The sequence below is a fragment of the Mus caroli genome, chromosome 11 (genome assembly GCF_900094665.2).
Source record: "Mus caroli chromosome 11, CAROLI_EIJ_v1.1, whole genome shotgun sequence".
In the NCBI taxonomy this organism is placed as follows: domain Eukaryota; kingdom Metazoa; phylum Chordata; class Mammalia; order Rodentia; family Muridae; genus Mus; species Mus caroli.
In genome coordinates, this window is record NC_034580.1 from 100,091,977 (window position 1) to 100,115,106 (window position 23,130).

The 23,130-nt window shown below is 50.0% G+C and overlaps 1 protein-coding gene across 1 annotated transcript in view; it reads left to right on the forward strand.

Moving 5' to 3' along the window:
* The first annotated feature begins 18,533 nt into the window (after nt 1-18,533).
* Crhr1 (corticotropin releasing hormone receptor 1) overlaps nt 18,534-23,130 on the forward strand; it is a 43,188-nt gene continuing 38,591 nt past the window's right edge. The window contains exon 1 of the mRNA XM_021175815.1: nt 18,534-18,857. Coding sequence (XP_021031474.1) covers nt 18,825-18,857 — 33 coding nt within the window. The 5' untranslated portion in view covers nt 18,534-18,824. The remainder of the gene's footprint in view (nt 18,858-23,130) is intronic.

Genomic DNA, 23,130 nt, shown 5'->3' on the forward strand with positions numbered 1-23,130 from the left:
TTGCGGGTGCTCAGCCAACCTGACCTTATACTCTGTTTCTCTGTGTCTGACAGAGACACAGGCCCTGAAACGTTTCCCCCGTGCCTGGCTGTCTGGCACAGGAGACTCGAGCCCTTCTCAGCCGCTGAGATCTTAGCGTGGTGAGCAGAGCGCTGGACTTAGACAGGGTAGGTGGGTAGGTCATTTGATTTAAGCTCTGACCTTCCCACATCCAGGGTTTTAACCTGAGCCTCAGTTTCTTCATCCATGCAATGAGGTCAGAGGTTCTGCCCACAGAGGGTAGAGGTGAGCGAGCCCTAGGGGTGCCACACTGTCTTGGGCCTACCTCCTCTTTGAGTCGAAAAAAATAAGCACCTCTGAAATGAAGCATTGCCCACCCCAATCCCCACCCCCCACCCCCACCGCTGCCTCCAGCCTCCCTCCTTCCCCAGAATCCCCTTGTCAATAAAGTCCTCCTTCCAGCTGGATGAAAACCCTCATGTTATAACCCAAGTCATAGCCTCCTATGCTAACGTTCAAGGACTGGAGGCTGGGCTGAGCTGTCTGCACAGACCCCGGAGGAGTGCTTTCCAGAGCTGCTAACTCAAAGGAGGTCAAACTAGAGTCACACAGCCCAGGTCCCTCCCACAGTACCCCTAGTCCAATCACCACCAGCCTTCCATCTAGCTCCTGGTGCAAGGTCAGCTGGGAGCTGTCCAGGGTCCTAGGCCTCAGCGTAGCCCTTCACCAAGACTCCCTTCCCCTGCAATAGATAGAGGAGCCCAAGAGAGCTGAAACAGTTGTGATTCCTCTGACAGGAGATGGCGCCCAGGGCGGGCTGGGTTGACAAGTTGCATTTTACAAGGACTCCGCAATTAGACCCTGCATTCAGCGCGCCTGCCGCTCAGTCTTCGGATATACAGCATTCAGTGGCAAACTAGCTTAATGCTTGGGAACTGAAAATAGTTGCCCTGTGGCGTCACCTCTCCTTCCCCGGCCTGTGATCTCTGGCAGGGGAGGGGGGAAGAGAGGGGTGGCAACGACCCAGAGTTCAGGCTTTCCTGCATCCATCCCAGGGAACAGAGAGAGCATCAAGAGAGGACCTGATGTGACCTGCCTTGAGCTCAGTGACTCTAATGCAAATGGTCACCTTTTCCAAGACTCATGGTGTCACATGGGCCAGTTCCTTTGGGAGGAAAGAAGGAGAGGGTGATCTTTTTGGAGCTTGGATTCCCAGATATTGGGGCTCCAGTCATTGCCTGTATTCTGTCCCCAATTTTCTCACAACACTGACAGCCACTTGAATGCTGCCTTTGAAGCCTTCCCTGCCTTAGAAGTGCCCAAATTCTTTCCTGCCTTAAGGACCACATGCCATCACAGCTACCACCTTGTACAACAGTCATTTGCATGTTTTATCAGTACAAGCAAGCCTAAACACCCTTTCTGGAAGGAGTAGGGGCACAGCGTCCTAGTTCCTCCTAGGACGGTTAGATATTTAAAGCTTTTCCCGAGTTCCCACAAACCCTGGGGAAAACTCTTAAGTGGAGGCCAAGGGTCTCTATGAGCTGTGCCCTCAGCCAATGCCAACCTTCCTTTTTTGTGGTGTGTGTAAGATGGACGTGTTTGTGTGTGGCATATGTGCCTGTGCATACAGGTACATATTCCTATCACAAGTAGGGGCCAGAAGAGGGCATTAAGTGTCCTATTCTGTCACTCTCTGCCTTCTTCCCCTAAGGCCTCCGTGGGCCTGAAGCTGCACTGATGGCCAGCAAGCCCCAGGGATCCTCCTGCCTCTGTCCACCATAGCACACATGGTTAAAGGTGCTTATGGCCACACCCAGTTTTTGTTTTTGTTTTCATGGGTGATGCCGCCCAAAGCCAGGTCCTCATATTACCCAACAAGTGATCTTACCCACTGAGCCATCTCTCAAGCACACCCTCCCCACTCAGCTCCCCTTTCTATGCTGAGCCTGGTCCAGTCACCCCTGTCGTTGACTCCTTACATAAAGCAAGGATGCTCCACTCTGGGCCTTTGTGCCTTTGTCCATTGTGTCCCCAGTCTGGAACCTGGTTTCCCATCTCCCCTCTGGTTCTAACTACTGGTCTCTATTGGAGGAAACCACCATCACCTTCAAAGGTACAGATGGCAACACCCCATCCCATGTCTCAGGAGTCAGTCCCTTTTCTAGGGGCATGTGAAACCTTTTAGTATTAGAGCCAGAAGGGCCTCAGAGGGCAGATGGTGATTCATGAATCTAAGGTAGGCTGAGACAGGAGAATCTGCTCTGAGTTCAAGGCTAACCCTGGCTATAAAATGAGTGCTAGGCCAGCCAGGGCTACAGAGTGAGACTGTCTCAAACAAACAAAACACTTATTAATAAGCACCTCGGAGTATTTATAACCAGCATTTCCCCCCAAATAGTTCATGTATGATACAGTGTCTTAGTCAGGGTTTCTATTCCTGCACAAACATCATGACCAAGAAGCAAGTTGGGGAGGAAAGGGTTTATTCGGCTTACACTTCCATACTGCTGTTCATCACCAAAGGAAGTCAGGACTGGAACTCAAGCAGGTCAGAAAGCAGGAGCCGATGCAGAGGCCATGGAGGGATGTTCTTTACTGGCTTGCCTCCCCTGGCTTGCTCAGCCTACTCTCTTATAGAACCCAAGACTACCAGCCCAGGGATGGTCCCACCCACAAGGGGCCTTTCCCCCTTGATCACTAATTGAGAAAATGCCTTACAGTTGGATCTCATGGAGGCATTTCCTCAACTGAAGCTCCTTTCTCTGTGATAACTCCAGCTGTGTCAAGTTGACACAAAAATAGCCAGTACATACAGTAAGGAGCCCACTATGTATAGTGAGCCAGTGCACTCACAGAGAGACACATTCATGTAAAATGTGAACAAACACATGCACTTACCACAGTCATGTGTACAAACATACATGCACACACATGTGCACAGACACTCCTCTTGGAAGCAGGTTAAGTGACGTACGAAGCTGGTGTGTGTTGGCTTCTGGCTTTCTCTGATACTGATTCTGACTCCCTCTGTTGTTTATCTATCTGATGGTGGGTTGCACAAAGCAATGTGGAAAGCTCTGATGTCATCGTTCAACCTTTGAGCGTCAAAGTGAAGGGTCAAAGGCCATCGAGAGGTAGAGACTGGCCTACAGAGGTACAGCCAGGCCCCAGCTCCCTCAGCTTTGGCACAGATCGAGAAACCCTGGGCTGTGGGTAAGTGAGGCTGCAAGATGACTCAGCAAGTAAAGGTACTTGCTACCAAGCCTGCCTGAGCTCAGTACCCAGAATCCACAAGGTTGAAGAAAATAACAGACTCTTCAAGTTGTCCTCTGACTTCCACAATAGTGTTGGGACATGAGTGCAAACACACACACACACACACACACACCACTCAAACAAACAAACAAATGATGTAATTTTTAAGTTAAAAATGAAAGAAAGAAATTCCAGATTGGGGATGCGGCTCAGTTTGTAATATATTTACCCAGTAGCGTCCTAAGTTTGATTCTCAGCACTGCATAAACTGCACTTAGTGATTCCTGCCTGCAATCCCAGCCCCTAACGCAGAAAGATCAGGGGTTCAAGGCCATTCTCAGTTCACAAGTTCAAGACCAGCCCGACCCTGTTTTCTTCTACCATAGCAAGGTTGTCTCCTCCCTGCCCCAAGCCTTGCCTACAGTAGATGCCCATCCCAACAGACTGAACAGTGATAACATGCTTTGGGAGCCAATGAGGGCTTTGAACCTTTGGGGTTCATCCTCTAAGGTTGTAGTCATGGCCTTCAGCTCTGGAGTGGGACTAGGTTTTCCAGGTTTGGCAATCGCAACTTCATATCATGGTGGAGCCTACCCAAAGAGGAAGGTACTTAGAACGGAGACACGGGACACTAGGAAGGGAACTGGGGAGGCTACAGAGGTAGTAGCATGGTGACCAGAGGTGTCAGGGAGGCTGACTCCATGTGCCAGCTCCTAGGGGACCAGAGCAGCTGCTGTTCTTCTCTGGGGATATGAGAGGCTGGGGATCATGAGGCCTAGTACTGTTACATGGAGCTGAATGAGTTGCAGGAACTGATCTACCCAGGTCCAATCAGAGGCAGTGCTACCCACCCACCTACTCCTCCATCCACCAAGGCCCAGGTTCCATCACACCTGGGACCAGGAACTTTGCCACCCACAGAAATTACTCTGTGGTGGGAGCCCTGTGGGAAATGGGTGTGAACAGTTAATCAGGGAGCCATAAATGTGCATTCACACTGGGTAGTGGTGCCACCACCTTTAATCCCAGCACTTGGGAAATGCTGGATCTATGTGAGTTCAAGGTCAACCTGATCTACAGAGCGAGTTCCAGGACAGACAGGGGTACACAGGGAAACCCTGTCTTAAAAAATCACATTCCCTAATGAGCCAGGGAAGACATGGAGTTTGGCTTGCAGATTCTGAGCGCTTGTTAAACAAGTGATTGAGTTCCACCAAGAAAGAAGCACTGGCTTGTGGCTGTGAGACAGCCCTACAGCTTAGTGCGAAGAAGTTCACAGACCCAGCTGGGAAGCAGATTCAAGGTTTAAGAGAGATCACTCCAGCCGTGAGGTTGAGGGAGTACAGTGTACAAGTGTTGCTGGGGCAACCACTCCTGTCTAGTTTGATGGACTTTTCCTTGGCCCTGGATCTCAACCTCTGCTTTGTGCATTGAGGACACGTCATCTGTCTCCAGTAGGCATCTGAGTGACAGTAAACAAACCTTCCAGAGACTGAGTCATATATCAACATGCCAATTTGTTTTTCCGAAACGGGAGTAGATCAGGCTAAACTAGGCTCTGTCTGCAGCCTGCTTCTGAAACAGAAACCCGATGTGAGTCTGAGCCACACCCTCTCTTCTTTCTTAGAAGAGCATGCTGTGGACAGTCACCAGAAAAGACTGCTTGGACAGGGCTATAAGCCAGTAGAAAGTCTTCGTTAGTCAGCCAGTGACTACACTGGTGTTCTGGATCACAGTGTAGCCCTGAGCTTTTCTCAGAGTGAGCTTTTAAGTGCAAAATCCATGTTCTGGGTTTTCATGCTTCCACTAACAAGAGCAGTTAGCCAGAAGCAGAACTCCAGAAGCTAAAATGCAAGGTTGGTACACTTAGAGACTTTCTCAGAACTACAGACTTTGATGGATTAGGTCTTTGTTTTCATTTTGGCAGGTGGTGCTGTCTACTGTGGGACAGTGGACCGTGCCACCAGACAGAAAACCTGGTAAGGTTGAGTGGACTCAGGAACACCAGCAATTCTTATAATAGGCATTTAAATCTACTCCCAAACAGATTCCTGTCCTGGGACACATGACCATGACACTCCATAGGGACAACACCCGAAGTTCTTCCTCATGCAGAAGAGGCATCCCTAACATCTCAGACCAAGCCAGTAGAAAGCATCTGCCTCTAGATCCCAGCCCATGCCCAAATGTTTATAAGGTTCTATCCACAAGGAATAAAGTGCATGAGTTATTTCACCAAAGATCATCTGATAGTGCCTCTTTTATTGAGTGCTAACACTCCAGGGAAGAATTTGCTCTCCCAAAACTTTCTTCTCTGGACCTCATCCAGCCCAAACAGCCAGGTGAGCGAGCTTGACTGCAGCCATTTACTCCTCAGTGGCCTCGACCTTGACCCCAGCTGCCCTCCACCGAAACTTGGGGAGCAGCTGCTGCAGAAGAGGCCCAGCAGTACGCCTTGCTTTGGCTTCCTCTCAGAGAGCTGTAACTCTCCAACCATTCCTGCTGGGAACCCTCATCATGGAATCAATTGTTAAGATCTGGGGGCCTGTTACAAGCACACTTTCTCATCTGAACAGCAGGGTTACAACGGTAATGGCATTACCTTAGCCGAAAGTTAATTTTGTTTTGTTTTTTAAAGATTACTTTATTTCTTTGTGTGTGTGTGCGCGCCTGCATGTGTGTATGTGCACCACAAGAGAGTGTTTGTTGCCTGAAAAAGCCAGAGTGGGAATCAGATCCCCTAGAACTGGGGTTACAGATGCTCCTGAGTCGTCACGTGGGTGCTGGGAATCAAACTCAGGTCCTCTGCAAGAACAATAAGCATTGTCAGACGCTTGGCTACTTTGTAGGTTCCCTTTTCTTCCATCTCTCTTCTTTCACTCTTCTTACCCCCTAACACTAGATAGGAGATGGGGGAAGAATAGAGAGAAGAGAAAGAGAGAGGGGGAGGGGGAGGGAGGAGGGGAGAGGGGGGAGGGGAGAGGGAGCCGGGGAGAGGGAGAGGGAGAGATCACCAAATAAAGTCAGGGATAGGAAAAGGGGCAACTGTATCATTAGACTTCTTCCTGCTGATCTGCTGATTAAGGGTGTTGAGTTTCTTGGGGCAAGTTTGATCTTCACCATCAGGATATCTAATTTCTTCTTTTTGTTTCTTCACACATGACTACTTAACAAACTACAACAAACCACAAACAGCTAACCAGGGATCTAGCATTTATATATCTTCTGAAAAAAAACAAAAACAAAAACCAAAAACCCAGAATCACACACTTGCAGAAACTATCTACAGATGTCAAAATCACACCCCTGCTAGAGCACGAGGCAAATCATAGTCAGCCGCTGTAAAGCAGCCCCACATCCCCACACCTGGGATTAAAACAAAAGACATATTCCTTGGGATTAAAACAAAAACATGTCTGTGTTTGTTAAAAGAACACAGAATTCTCACTACAAGTAAGTGCTCTTAACTGCTGAGTCACCTCTTCAGCCCACTACATTGCGTTTAATAGTGATTTAATGAGTAACAAAAACGTTCAGTCTAAAGCTGCCCCCACACACTTAAGTTGACTTACAGGTTTCTCTGCCCATAACCAACTACAACCCAATTTGATGTACAAATCGTAGCTGGTTCTGTCAAGCAGGATCTCAGCCAGTCACAAGCAGCCAACTACCCCCCATCAGACAGTGCGTACCTCACTTCCAGTTTCTGGGCGTCATCTCCTTTCCTCCAACTATAGATATAACCTGCCCACCTGGTGAAGCAGGACACCCAGAAATCAGTTTGGGGTTCAGTGTCACATGGTTACCGAGTCACAAAGCTAGTAGGGATCTGTGCATACGGCTCCTTGCCTGGAGTCATCAGGAGAGTAAAGTGAGTCTTATGGAGTTTGGTGATTCAGCACAGAGGGAGGTGTTAAGGCCTAGGGAGAGCACTTGCTGAGAAAGTGTAAAGTCCTGGTTCAGTCCTCAACCCAAAATAATAATAGTAGTAGTAATAATAATAATAACAATAATAATAATGTCACAGATATGCACACACATACATAAGTTTCTTATGCTTGTAGACCAGGCTGGCCTCAAATGCAGAGATTTGCCTGCCTCTGCCTCCCAAATACTGTGATTCAAGGGCATATGCCGCTATGCCTGGCCATGTATGAGTTCTTAAATGTGTACTTTAAAAAAAATGACTGAGGAATTTGGTACAAAATCCCAAAGACAATGAAAGGACTAGCTAATGAGTCTCTTTCCTGCTCTGCACCCCTGCCCCAGCCCTCAACTCCCCATCTCTGCCTCAGCTCTCAGTTACCCATCCCTGACCCAGCTCTCAGCTACCCACCCCTGCTCCAGCCCTCACCTACCCACCCCTGCCCCAGCCCTCAGCTACCCAGTTTGGTCCTTAGAAGTAGCACAATCAATGGTCTTCTATGTATGACTCCCCCCCTCCAAAAGACACACTACCTTTTTCTATCTTGTTTTAAACATGTTTTTATTTATCCTTGTGGCAATTTCATACATTTATATAATGTGTTTGATAATGCACACACACACACACACACACACACACACACACACACACACACACTCCTTTCTACCCTCCTTCCACTCAGTACCGAAGAAAACTCTCCCCTCCCCTCCCCTCCTCTCGCCTCTCCTACTCCCTCTCCTCTATCTTCCTCTACTCCAGCAGCCATTAACTGCCAATAGCTCCTCAGCAGGTGGGAGGTGGAGTACTGTGTTCCCCATTCCTGCTGTAATGCTGACTTACAGCTGATCACAGCTGCTGTGTGCTCGTTGAGTGAAACATCCACACCATCCATCCAGAGGACAGCATTTCCCAGCATTCCCTCACCTTCGTTCTGCCCCCTTGTTTTTCTTGGTTGGTTTATTGTCACCTAATCTGGCATCAAACTTAGGGGTCCTCCCACCTCTGCCTCGCAAGTGCTACACTGACAGGCATGAACCACCACACCCAGCAGACATTTTACCTTCTGTCATGGGCCTTGAACCCAGGTCCTCACACATGTTAGGCTAGTGCGCTTCTACTGACCCATGCCCCAGATCTTATATATCATAAAAGTAACTTCCAGTTTAAATAAGAATATGAGAGAACAAACAGGAATCTTATAAAAACTTTGGTTTCCCCAATCCCCAAAGCTGATACCCACCCTGGGGCAACTGTGGTCAGTGATCCGTGCTATTCCTTTAAAGTGTGACTGTCACGGCTTATTCAAGAGAGAGTAGTCTGCCCAGGAGAGCAGGTTACAAATGAGAACATGCTGGATTATCAGGAAGTGGGCAGAGGCGGTGGCAAGTTCCCAGGAGATATTTCGATCATCTCAGAGGCATGGGATGAATTGCCTCTGTCCCTGCAGGGAGATTTATCATCCACCCACCAGCCGCCCCTCCACCTCTCCATCCTCGCTGCAGAGGCCTCCCCTCAGTGCTGCACAGAATGCAAGGAGGAATGAGGTGCACTCTCTCATGCTATTTACTCAGAGAAAATCTAAGAGGGACAAGTGAAGCCAGCCAAGGTACCTCTTGTCACCATGACCATGTCCAGGACAGATCCCGAGACAAATGTGACTTTCCCAAGGTCACATAACAAGAGCATGGCTGGGCCAGGGTGAAAGGCAGGTTCAGGGAGACAACCCTTACATAAGGTGGGCACCAGTACACGAAAGAATTGGCTGACAGGTCATGGCTTTGGAAGGGATCAGTCTGGCTGTCTCAGAGTAGTGGAGGCTTTTTCATCAGACAGTGGGCTACAGGAAAAGTCCTTGGGCTTGGAGGCACTCAACTCAAAACCACCAGGAGAGTCACTCAGCCGAGAACCGTGGCTAGCCATGGCTGACTTACAGCTGGAGACTTGGTGGGATAAATCCCAGCCATCTGCCGGCCCCAGCCAGAGCTTCCTGTTGGCTAAACCTGTTGTGAATCGGGAAGAGAACCGTGCCTATGGGTGTGAGTTACTTCCTCCAGGCCTGGAACAGTGCAGATGGGGAAGACTAGATAGGTGGAGGGGCTGGAGTGGAAACTTGAGGGTTCTTTGGAAAGCCAGTTGGATGGTGTTTTGCTAGGGGCAAACATGTGAAGGAATGTTTCATTAAAGTGGACACAGGTGGAAGACTAAGGTGGACTTGTGACGGAATGTTTCGCTGAAGCAGACACGGGAGAGAGGATGTTCTGCTAAAGCAAGCATGTGAAAGGGCACATGTTCTTTGCTAATGACACATATGGATTGGTCCACCTTATGTTGCGTAGTTGAGCGGCATTTGTCGGGATGCCATAGAGAAAAACGCAAGTGGAAGCTTCCGGTGACGTGCTGCCATTGTTGCTGCTTCCTTGGACTCAGGCTGATTGGATGTGCGTGCTGAGGCAAGGCACGTGGGGGTCACGTGATGCGTGGAGGGTATAAATGAGACTCCACGGAGTGACAGGGACAGAGCTTGGCTTGCTGGTACAGCTAGCTGTGTAACACTTGTGGATCTCACAGTTTTGCTGATCTTTGCTTCCCTGAGAGAGGCACAACTGAGAACTTCTCCTGGTGTCCCTCCAGGTCCCTTCTGTTGACTCTAGCTGAGGCTGAGGCCTGGCTGTCTCTGCTAGGTCATGTCACCATGGTTGCTAACCCAACTCTACTGAACTGGACTGCTGGTGTTTGAGAGCGGATGGAGCTGCCGCTGCCTGCTAACCTGTGAACTGAACTGCCAATTTCCTGACAAGACAGATGGAAGGTGCTCCAAAGAACCTTTCTAAATAGGTTCACCCCCCACCCCCATATCCTTTCTTATCCACTACCTCTGGTGGGTGGTGGGCACAAGGGAGGTTAAAATGTTTAAGAACCATCATTAAAAATAAGGACTGAAAAAATTAAAATTACAGAGGGCAAACAGAAGATTCACTGCATGGCATTGGTCCTTCTTTACTATCAACCGGTGCCTGTCTCCTTTGTGTGCTCAGCCCAGCCAGATTTCTAGCCATAGACCTCTACTACAATGTGACAGTTTCCTCCGCCACGTGTCTCAGCAGTCCCTTATGCATTTAGCCTGCAGATGGGACCTAATGTCTTCAGCCCTGATCACCACCTTCATCTGACTACATAGGGGTATAATCTCAGGCAAGCCCATCACACAGGAGAGACCCGGCAAAAAGAAAGAGGGAAACAGGATTTCCCTCCCAGAATGTGCTGTGGCTGTGTGGCCTTTGGCTGGACCCTGCTCACTCACTGCTTCTCTGGCTCAGGTGTGGCTGGGAGGCATTGGCCTCTGTCCAGATGAGCTGCTGGGGCCTGGCCACATGGCAGGCAGCAAAGCCCAGACTGGCTCAGTGCCACAGACCCAGCTTTAGAAATCAAGCAATGGGTGGTCAGAGGGAGAGGCAGTGTGTTCTCAGCCAACTTGGAGCAGAGATGGCACAGCCCATCCAGGCCCCCCACTGCACTTAGACCCCAGGTCCTTAGTCTTACAAGGACCATGGGCAGCATCCGTGCCGGAGGAAGCCAGTATGTCGTACTGTATGCAGGAGGCTAAGAGCTGAAGCCTCAGCCGAGCCAGCTGTGTCTTGTAATACATCTGGAAACCCTTTATCCCCTAGGCAGAACCTTTACCAGCATGAGATCTCCTGCAGAACCCCACTATCTAAAACCCGGTTTCAGGCTGGGGACACACCTTTAATCCCAGCCCTCAGGAGGCAGAGGCAGGTGGATAACTTTGATTTCGAGGTCAGCTTGGTCTACAGAATGAGTTCCAGGGCAGCCAAGACTACCAGAGAAACCCTGTCTTGAAATCAAAACAACACAATAACAACAATAATAACAACAATGGTTTCACCTGGTATAGTGGTGCTCTCTGGAAGTAGATGTAGGAGAGCAGGAGTTCAAGGCCAGTCTAGACTATTTAGCACATTCAAGAGAGCCTGGGCCAAATGAATCCCTGTGTCAAAAAAGGTCAGTCATGTAGTTCAGTTGGTAGAGCACTTGCCTACCCCACAGGAAGTCCTGGCTTCAACCCTAGCACCATAAAGACTGGGCATGGCAGTGCACACCTGTCACCCCTACACTTGGGAGATAAAGGCAGAAAGGACAAAAGTTCAAGGTCATCCTCAGCGACTTTGCAAGTTCAAGGCTAGTCTAGGCTACATGTGACCCTGTCTCAGAAACAAAAAGTGCACCCTGACATGGAGATATCTTACCCCTCTGATCCCAATCGGAAGGATGAAGCAGGGGAATTGTGAGTTTGAGGTCTATATGGGCTATATAGGAAGGAGAAGAAGAGGAGGAGGAAGGGGAGGAGGAAATCTCACTAGCTCAGCTCTCCCCCCCCCCCAGCATCGTTCCTGGAGGCCTCTCTTTAGGAACTAGAGTTCACTGGAAATGGTCTGGAAACCACAGTCTATTAATTCCCTAAGTGTCCCTGCAGCTCCTATATGCTCTGAGTTATATAGCTGGCTGTTCTAGTGTTGGGGGTTGAAACTGGGGTCTCATGCCTGCTAAGCACAAGCTCTACCATAGAGCTGCATGGAACCCCTCATGATAGATAAGCTCGATGTGACCCTAAATAGTCATGTGCCCACCACTCAGATTAACTGCTAACAACAGAATCTGGTTTCAGTGGGATCCTGACCCACTCCATTTCTTCCCGTATCACTAAGCACAAATCACAAATCTAGGACATTGTGACATTTCATCTGTAAATATCTCAGTTTGTATCTCCAAAAGACAGGCACACACACACACACACACACACACACACACACACACACACCGGTGTGCACTCACACATACACACAGAGGCTGAAAGAGGGCATCAGAATCCCTGGAACTGAAATTACAGGTGCCTATGAGCTGTCCAGTGTGGGTGCTAGGAACAGAACTGGGCACTCTGTGCTAGAGGTGACATTGTTCAGAGAAGAGAAGGTGGCCCCTCTGTGATTCCCATGCAGAATGGGACATCTAGGTTTGGACCCTAGTTTCCTGGAGTGCCGAGTCTGCCACAGTACTGACTGGCACAGATGTCCTGTGGGTGTTTTGAGCCAGGTAGCACTTTGTTTTGGGGTGCACCATTTTATACTTTGTAGGCTATCCCTACAGAATCCCTAGACCTCTGGATACCAGCAACAACTTTCCCAACCATGGCAACCAAAATTGTTTTTAGACATTGCCAAAGACTCTTCTGGACTGGACACAAAAGGATCCCTGGTCTATTGGCTCTGGCTTAGGCCTCTGGAGGGAGATAATTTCTCTGTAGAGAAAAGTGGGTATGTACCCTGCCTTTAAAAAAAATTGCTCCACTTCCAGAATTTTTTAATTTTAATTTTAATTTTTTAATTTTTAACACCTTTCCATTTGTGCAAACCCTCTTATTTCCATGCACCTTTAAAAGGGTTTGTTACAGAGTCAGACATGGTGGTGCATGCCTTTAATCCCAGCACTCAATAGGCAGAGGCAGGTTAGGTACCTCTGTGAGTTAGAGGCCAGAAGGATCTACAAGAGGGTTCTAGGACAGCTACGACTGTTACACAGAGAAACCGTGTCTTGAAAGAAAAAAGTTTTCTTTCAAAAGAACCAAATAGATATAGATAAACAAAAAAAATCATATACCAAAATTTACCAGACCTCAAATCTATGTAACTCAATGAACGTCTACAATTATTTTACAAAAATTTTACAACTTATTTGCATGTTTTTTAAATAATAAAGTTATAAAAAATTTTAATAAAAAAACAATAAATGTCAATAGCCTTCTTGTCCCTGCTTAATAAATGCAAATATATGGTAACTGTGCCACAGATAAGTGTACCTGGTGCCCTTGATAGATGCAAGCTCACACCTGCAAGGCAAGGAAGAGCCACAAGAATTCTCCTTCACTGTGTCACTGCCAAGCCCCATCCATAGTTGTCTCATCGCAAGGTCTCACTTTTCTGGAACTGAAAACCCCTCTAAAGCAGAGTGCAACTCCCTAGAGGACCAGGTTCAAGCCATCTTTCCATGGGGCGCTGGAAACATCCAAGGATGTGGGACTGCCTGTGTCTAGCCAGCTGTATGAGCATGGATGTCAGGCCTCCGAGAGACTTTCCCTCTAGCTGTTGCCAGGATTCAAAGAGGAACGTTTGTGGAAAAGTGGAGCCCTGAAAGCAGCCTTCCCAAAGGCATCATCGTCAGCACCCGTAGTTCTAAAGGAGCAAAAGGGTGAGATCAGCCCTTTCTCCAGTCTTCCCCTGCTCCTACCAGCTTCCTGGGCCCAGGCTTGGTCTCTAAGAGAATCGTCTCCCTCTCTTGCCACCATTGCCTGTCCGAATTCTCTTCCCACAATCCATCTCTCCCAAAAAACTCTGTCCTCTGACAAAGGCAATAAGACCAAATCCAGGTTGTCCTCCTCCACTAGTGTGACACCAGAACCCCACCCCAAAATTAAGGGCAGTGTTGGTTACATCTCTAGAATGATAATATTAATGATGGCCATTTATAATATTTAATAATAAAAATGGCAGCTGGGCCGGGGGCGTGGCTGAGTTGGTAAAACAGTTGCCAGAAGCCCTGGGGTTCCTCTGAAGCACTACATAAAGCAGGCATGGTGACGCATTCCTGTTAGTCCCAGACCTTGAGGAGAGGAGGCAGGAAAATTAGAAGGTCAAGTCGTCCTTGGCTATTTGGTGAGTTGAAGGCCAATCTGGGCTATATAATAATCTCTCTCCAAAGAAAAGGGGGAAAGCAAAGGAAATGGCTCAGCAGGTAAAAGTGAGTGCACTTTACCACACATGTCTGATGACCTGAGTCCCATCCCCGGAATCCACATAAGATCCAGATGCAGTGGTACCCGATCCTACAGCAAGATGGGAGAGAGCGATGGGAGAGAGCTCCCCGGAAGCTCAAGGGGCAGCGAGCCTGGAATGGACGCAGCACAAGCAGGACTTCAAGAGACGCTGCCTCAAAAATGGGATCAAGGGCTTTTGGCCTGGCTCAGCACATAAAGATGCATACTATTCAAGTCTTAGATTGGTGGCCTGATTTAAATCCCTGGAAACCCACGTAAAGGTGAAAGGAGAGAAAGAACATGATAAAGTTGTCCTCTGAGCTCCACGTGGATGTCATAGCATGTGTGCTCACACACAATAAATAATAATAATTTGTTCATGTGTTTTTCAAGATGGGGTTGCTCTGTATAGCCCTGGCTGACCTGGAACTCACTCTGTAGACCAGGCTGACCTGAAATTTACAGAGAGCCACCTGCCTCTGCCTTCCGAGTGCTGGTGGTAAAAGTGTGCACCACCACTATCTGGCTAATATTTCTTAATAATCATTTTAATTTTTAAGTGTGGAAATTGAGAAGTGGCTTCTGAGAATTGTCCTCTGACTTCCACACACAGGCCAGAGCATGAGTGTGTACCTCCACTCACACCGAGTAATAATCAATACAATGTTAAAAATAATAATAATTTAAATGGCTGGGTGGTGGTAAGCACCTTTAACCTCAGCACCTGGGAGGCAGAGGCCAGTGGATCTCTGAGTTCGAGGCCAGCCTGGTCTACAGAGCAAGTTTCAGGACAGCCAGGGCTACACAGAGAAATCCTGGAAAACGAAAAACAAACAAACAAACAAAAAAACCCTGATGAAAGAGAGAGGTGGGGGAAGGAGGGGGAGAGAGTTTAAATGGCACAAGGCACTGCACATAAAGCACTTTACACACTGTATTTACTGAGAGCAAGGGGCATATGGTACTGAACAGATCCCTCCCTCCCTCCCTCCCTCCCGATCCTGCAAAAGCCTTGCCTCCTCCATAGACTCTTCCCTATTGGCCAGGAAGGATTAATATTCCTGCCTCTGTGGCCATAGTGTGCCCTGCCTATTGTTGACCCAATTTTGCTAGCTTTTAATAATTTATTCAAGTGTCTGTATCCCACTCCAAGCTGTGAACACCTTGAGGACTAGGACCCTGGCACATTAATCATTATTAACCTTGGCATCCCACGGTGACTGGCATATAGTTGCTGCTCATTAAATGTTTGTTGATTAAGTAGAATAACTAACACTGTCTCCCAGTGTCCCTGGGATTTTTAAAGACAGCTCTCTCTTCAAGGCTACTTCCCTGGCTCCATCCTTGAGACTGGGGCTACGGCAAGTATGATCTATACACTGATGTGGGTCTGCCAACTGTGTTGCCAAGGTGTGACAAGCTTAGCGGAAAACAGAAAATAAGCATCCAGGCATGTCAAAGCAACCTGGTAGAGTTGTGTGGGTCCACTGGATCCTCTCGGGTTTTAATTGTGCCTTTATTTTTTTTTTTAAATTTCACTTCCTAGTCACTTATTCCCATTGTATTTGCAGTAGTGTCACCTGTGACCAATTAGAACATTAAAAATAGCTGGGTTTGATGGAGCATGCCTGTAATTTCAGCACTTGGGAGATTGAAGAAAGAAAATTGTCATGAGTTAGAGGCCAGTCTGGGATAGAGAGTGAATTCCAGGAGAGCCTGGGCTACTGAGACCCTGCTGCGATAAATAAATAGGCCTGGTTCTTAGTCACAGGTGATCTGAGAGGAGTGTCCTACACACACACACACACACACACACACACCACCACCACCACCACCACCACCACCACCACCACCACCACCACCGACTTTACATCTCTCTGATATCTAGAAGACTGGGTTACGCATGCTGCTCCTTTCTTTGGAAGAGTTACTGGAGAGAAAGCTGATTCCTGCTTGGACCTAGACTGAATAGAAGGCAAGGGAGGGAATAGAAAGAGAGTGTGTGAAGGCTCTGGCTGGGGAAAGAAGGCTCCTCTGGGCCAAGCTGGCCCAGAGAAGAGTGTGGTAAGACTGTAGGACATGCCCTGAACATCAGACTGTGGGGACGGGATGATGGCAGACATAGAGCTGCTACACAGCAGAGCAGAGAGCCAAGCTTTTGAAAGTAAAAAAAGGTTTGCAGTTTCCAGACAAATACAAGGGGATACTGTGAACTATTGAACTGTGGCTCTCAGAACAAGTTGGATCCTGGCATGAAACCCAAGCCCCAGCTTCAGCCTGGGGTCCTGACAGAGGTTAGGTCAGGGAATTAACACAACCAGGGTGACTGTGTTGGATGCAGCTGGACTGGCTGGAGACACTTCAGGGAGGAGGCTCAGAGCCAGAAGAACCAGAGGCGATTTCTGTGAACTGATGGCATTAGCATATTTAAAGATCATGTCAAGGGGAGGAGGGTGAGCTCAGAGCCAAAATCTGCTGCTTACTGAGCCCCAGGAATCAGAACCCAGAGAGGGGCAGCCCTGAGGCTGTCCTTCCTCCAGGGACTGTCCTCCAAGGCCAGGACTGAGATGTGGCCCTGGGGACCAGCTAGCCTCCCCTCCCCTCCCTCCTCCCATCCCTCAGTCCAGGGTTCCACGGCCCTTCTCAAGAATTTATTTTCTGCCAAGGATTTCCTGGAAGAACACCGGGCCCACTCTATCTTGATGATGACCATGAGAGGAACTACATACCAGACACTGGGCCAAGCACTTCCTCACGAACAACTCTAGGAGGTGCACCTTCCTGTGTCCGTTTAATAAGCAGGACTATTGAGGCCCCCACTAAATCATTTTCTAGAGCTCTTCAGTTTGAACCTGGAAGAGCCTAGACTCCAGCCCCATTTGCCTGACTAGTAGGCTACCCTGTCACTCTACATTTCCCTTTTGCTGGTAACAGCGGGTACTCTAAGTCGGCAGTCTGGTTGGTATGTCCAGACGTCCATCTCTCTGGGGCTGACTGGTGTGAGTCACTGCTTTGAACCTGAAGACTTCAGGACTCTGCTTCACTGAACTGTGCATGCGCAATGGCTAAGCCAATGTGACCAGTGGGTTTAATCAATGATCCGCCCGACTCTGCACCCAACCCCATCCGAGCCAAGACCGCCAGGGACACTGAGTTGGGAATTAGGAAGGAAGGTGCGGATTGTGGGGATTTGGACAAGCCACGCTCCCCTGTGCCTCAGTTTCCTCACCAATAAACTGTCACATGACCAACAGCAACTCCAGCTCCAAAATGACTATTGCCTGGGCCCCTAAGCTGTGGATCTTGTCCAGTGTGCTGAGAACAAAATGTAAGGAAGGGGAGTTGCACAAAGTAGTGCCCAGAGTCGCCAAGCTCCGTGACATTTTAAAATAAGCTGGCTCCCCCACTGGGACCTTGCTTCTCTCCGTGCTTCTGCGTACTCAAGATGGAGACCCGGACCTGAGAGGTGAAGATGTTTCTACCCCGACACTCCTTTTCTCCTTCTCTATCTCTCGCTGGGGAAGGAAAGGGAGGTGGGGGAAGGAAATCAAAAGAGCAATCCACCTAACAGGCCTGAAGGTGGCGAGAGCTGTGTTTCAGGCTGGAAGTGGAATTAGAAAGCCAACCTAGACGAAGACCCGGAGGTCTGGCGGGACAGCCCGCTCCAGCCCCGAGAGCTTGGCCAAGAGGGGGCGCTGTGGCCCCCTCCACGCCCTTCGGGCTGGATTCCCTGCTGCGTCCACAGCGTTGCGGCGCAATGCGCGCCCTGCTTTCTCCTCCTTACAGACTAGGTGCCCAGCCTGCTGTCTCCACTTATCTTGGGGATCCTAAGTAGGGCCTGGACCAAAAAGACAGACGTTCAGTTCCAAAAACGAATGAATGAATGAGTGAACGAACGAAGGATTCAAAAAGGAAGGGTTCCCGCCGCAGAGCATCAGTGTCTCAACACATCCTAGGTGTGTTTAGGCCAAAGGCGCGCGGAGCGGGAGGGGGTTTCGGGCCCGGCCTCCCCTCCCCACTAAATTGGGAGGGGAGGAGGTGAGCCTCCTGGATGGCTGCAGGGCGGGAACCACCCAAATGTAGTTCTCAGCTTCTCTTTCCACGCAGGCTGAGTTTTGTGGAGATCGCCCTATTCCCCAGCGCCTACCAGCCTCCTAAATTCCCCCCCCCGGGCCCCACAAGTACCCCGGGATCCCCCGGGCTCTTTTGGTCCGGACATCCAGCCTCACAGGAGGCTAGAGAAGAAAGGCTGCCTGCTCTCCAGCCGCCGCCTCCCGGATCCCCGGTTTTCCCCTAGCTGCGGCGGCCGCCGCCGCCGCCTGTGCGCCCCGCGCACTGCCGCAAGCCGGGGTGCGGGGAGAGGGGGGTCAGCACGGCCAGGGTGCGGGGATCCGGCCCGGGGTTGGGCAGTGGACCGAGGAGGCGGGAGCCGGCAGCCAGCGGAGGGGCGAGGAGCGGAGGAGGGACTGGAGGGGAGCGGAGGGAGAAAGAGGAGGGGACACGAGGCGAGGGGGCGGGGAGCCGAGGCGAGAGGCAGGCGGACCGTGGGGTAGGCGACCGTGCTAGGCGGGATCCAGGCAGGAGAGAGGTAGCTGTGGGCCCAGCTGAGTGGGGAGAAGGCGACCAGACTTGCTCGCGCAGGGCGAGCCAGAGCCTGCCGGTGGGGCGGGGCGGGAGGGTGCGAAGCCCGGCGCCTGGGAGCAGCCCAGCGGCCCGGGAGACTGGCCGCCCAACAGAGACCGCAGCCGCCCGCTCTTCGCTCTGGGATGTCGGAGCGATCCTGGCATCCAGGACGCTGACGGAGCGAGCCCGAGGATGGGACGGCGCCCGCAGCTCCGGCTCGTGAAGGTAAGAGGGGACCGACCTCCGGGTAATCAGAGGCGCTCCGGGCCGAACGAGCGCGGGACAGGCGTGGGCAGGGGTGCCGGAGGAAAGGATCGGGGAACCCGGCGCCACCCGGGAGGTTGGGGCTCAACCTGACGTCCTCTACCTGGACCGCTAAAGCCGGGCTTCGGAGACAGAGGGACAACTCTGGTGGAAAAAGAATGGGTGATGGTGAAACCGCTGCGGCGCCAGAGGAGGAGGGGGTCCGCCCACTCGAAGAACCGGCTTTGCGCGAAGAATCGCTGCAATCTTTGGGGCCGAAGCGCCATCCCCCTTAAGGCTCTGGATGGGGTCCTGTCCCTGCTGGACACCCTCCGAGCCGGCCCTGTCCCGGTCTCAGGCGCTCTTTCCTGCCGGTTTTCCTCCGTAGAAAGCTTCAGATTCCGGAGATAGATGCGGCCCGCGTGTCGCGGCCCTTCATCGATTTAGCATCTCGGAGAGGCGATGATGCGCGCACCCCAGTGTCCGGCCGATCCTCCGGGGAGCCACAGCCCCCCGGAGCGCAACGCATTCTCTCACTGCGCTCGCTCCTGCTACCGGGCTGGAGAAGCGGAGTTTCGGAAAGTCTCCAGAAGGCGTTTACAGTGCCTACTGGCTAAAGTTCGGGGGCGATCTGGGGCTGCGCGGGGGTGGACAGAGCCCGGGAAGAGCTAGGTGCTTCTCAGCCAGGCCCGCAGCCTAAGGACAGGCGCCACTTCGCCGGCGCGTCCCAGAGCGCGCGCGCTCACTGGGTACCAGCACCTCATCCCTGGTGCTGGAGAAGGTGAGTGGGCCTGGCGCTGCCGCCTGGCAGCCCCAATTGCCATGCCTGGGTCTCCGGACCGCTCAGGGCTGACATGGACGTCCTGAACCACAAGCCGAAACACCGGGTTAACTGTGGCCAGGGACGTTCAAAAGCGATTGCATTCAAAAAATGTAAGTGGTTGGGAGGAGCAGTGCTAATTGATTGCTTTGATTTTTCCATCAGTTATTAAGCCGACTACTTTTACTTGTTCGAAAAGCATTTGAGTTAAACCACCACGCGTTTAAAATGTGACTGACTGCCCTGCTCACTCAGGTGCCCAATGTCCCCCCTCTCCAAATACTCAAAGGTTGTCTTCAAATCTAAGGGAGTCTCAGTAAACCTAAGGGCTGGAGCCCAAGATTATTTTTTGGGTGACCAAAGTCATCTGCAAAGAAGTTAGGGAGACTCTTGGAGGTTGTATAGATAAGCAGCAATGGAGGTGTTTTCCCAAGGACTCCTGTGTACTGAGCCTTGATCTAAATTCACAGGGGTTAAAATGCAGCCTCTTAAGCAAATTCAAAAAATTGGGCTGTGGATATTTTTTTTCAAGTTTACATGGAAATCAATAAAGGTTCTTTCTGAGGCCATTCTTAGAACTGTGTGAAATGACCTGTTTGGCATGTTCACAGTTTCTTAAGCTAAAAGGTACTTTTTTTTCTCTTGTTCCTACTGGCTAGTGGGAGTTGGGGGACTTGTCTTACTTGATACATTCAGCATGTGCCCAGGAAATGGGGAGTGAGAGGCGGTGACTGTGATATTTGTGTGGTCTGTACACATTTCCCAGTGTTAGTCTAGTTGCTTTATAGATATTAAGTCATGTAGTCGTCATAATAGTCCAAGAAGAATTATATCCTAGGCATAGAGAATTGAGGCTACTTGTTCAGAAAGCGGCACCGTGAGCTTGTCAGTCAGCAAGCTTGACCTTGCCCTTAGCGCCTGCACACAGATTTCAAACCCAGTACTCCAAGCCTAAGACTCTGTTTTTGTTAAATTTACACTTAAATCTCATGCTTAGTCCCTACCAGCTGACCATCTGTGAGTTTCATCAGTTTGAACATATGAATCTAGGGAACTTGGAGATCATGCAAAAACCAGCTCTTTCACTGATGATTGACAGGCAAACCATGTTTGGAAAAGGGTCATTCGGGGGCTATAGTGTGCATTTCTCATTGAACTTGTTATAGAGCATTGTGGGAGAGTGCAAGAAAGATGAGGAGTGTGTGTGCATGCGTGTGGAGTGTGTGTGTGTGTGTGTGTGTGTGTGTGTGTTTATGGATAAGCATAGAGAGGAGAAATGGTCCCTCTTCTTATGACCCATCCACTAACTGCTCTTCCTAGGGACATATCTAATGCTCTGGTGATAGGTGATTCTGGATAGTGACTGTGTGGGCTGAACTAGGCCTCTGTGTGTTCTTAAAGGACAATGAGTATCCAGTGACTTCCAGGGAGGCCAGTTTTATTGCTGCTGTTATTGTTTATAGCAATTTAGAAGCATTAGGCAAAGTCTAAAGCAGAGGAGAAAATGGCTGTGACATCCCTCTTTACACAGTGCTGTGACAAGTTGAACAACGATCCCTGCGGGTCCCGTGTTTAAGAACAGGTCTGGGCATTGCTGTGACCATCAGACAGCTCTTTCCCTTGCTGTGTCAGAGCCCCAGTCTTGTCCCATGCCATTTCTGAGCCTTCAAAGGGAGAATTCCCATTGCTAGGGAATGCCCGTAAGTGGCTCTGGGTGGTCCTCTCTTCCATCGTCTCTTTGCTCGAGTCCTAGTGGAGTCCAGTTTTCTAGGGGTGCTGGGAAGGATGGAAGTCAAAAAAGCGAACCAGGTTGCGACTGTGGGCTGTGGGGTAGGAAGTCACCTGGCCACAGACCTGAAACAGAGTAAGGAAGGGGAGGCCCAAAAACAAAGGCAAACTGTGGGATTTGATATCCAGCCTGGGGAGAAAACTGGCAAGTAAAACCCTTCTCAATGTGCGCAGACATGAAAAAGCAAAGCCACGGGCCCGGAGCTCAAGTTGAAAAATCCATTTCTTACCCTTGCAGACATTTGACTCCTAGGGGAGCATCGGCAGCTAGCAAAGATCAGCCTCACAGAAATAGTTTAGGGGTCAAATGTGCCCATTTGGAGCCACTGTTAATGTCTAACTTCTTGGCAAGAGCCTGAGCTCTGGTCCCAGAGATTGGGAGAGATGGAGATGTAAGGCCTCCATAGAGGAGCAAGGTGCAAGGCTGAGAATTTCAGCCGAGAATCGGGTAGGTCATCAGTGTGGCAGTCAGTGTGCCTGACTTTGCCCTTAGCTCTGCATCCAACGGGCTTACAGTAGGTCACCTTCTCTCTCTGAGCTGTAGTGTCTTTGTCTGTGCCTAAGTGTGGAGCTGACTCCCTTATTCATCGGCCTCTCTCAGAGGTTCCCATGAGCTCCTTAGGGCTGCAACCTTATGTGGGAAGAACAGGTCTAGGAAACTGAACCCACAGCTCTGCTTCTCTTCATCTGGGGACCTTAATGTGTGGGGACCAAGGGCTCTTCCTTGAGCCTTAGTAGCCCCAGCTGGTGTTTCTCCTTCACCACTGGGCCTGGAAACCCAATGAATACAGTAGGTGTTTACCGGATACCTGGGGACTAAGATATGGGTGGCATTGTCACCTGCTCCCTTTAGCTTATGCAGTTGTCATAAAGAAATCCTTGTTGCCCCTGTGCGACTTGGGTGTCATCTAAAAACAGAGGAGCCCAAGTGAAACAGCAAAGCAAACATCAGATATGTTGTTTGCATAAAACAACAGAAAGGCGGGGGGCGGAGGGGGGAAGCAAAGCCACATCAGGTACAGAAAACCCCAGAAGCCCACCTTCGGCTCAGTGGTTAAAAAAGAAAAGAATGCCACAGGTACCAGTGCAGTTCATCCTAGTGACCTGGAGCCTAAGGTGGGGTGTGGGGGAGGGTATAGCAGCCCCATAGGGAGTCTGGAAAAACTGAGTGAGCCCTGTAAGATTCTTGCCCTTCCTGTCTCCTTCTGGGTGGCAGAGGAGCTGAGGGTGCTGTCTTTCTTCTCAGATTCCATGCCGCCATTTCTGGACTGTCTGGAAATAAGAACCCATCAGGGATGGAAGAATGGGTGGAGATATTGACTGCAGTTTTCTGGTCAAGTAATGAATTGTTAATTATAACCGCATCCTATTAGAGGCCCCAGTCATCAGAGACACTTGCAAGCTATACACCAAACCCTCTTAAAATGCTCGTCACAAGACATCTTGCTCTAGACCAAGCATTTTCTTCTGGGAGATGCAGACATCAGGGAAGCAGATGTAGGTGGACCCGACCCTGCTATGAGGCTCTGAGCAAGTAGGGTTATCAGTGTGAGTAATATCCTCATGGCTTAAAAGATGGGAAAGATGAAGCTGGAGAGACAGCTTGGTCAGTACAGTATCTGCCGGGAAAGTAGGAAGACCGGGTTT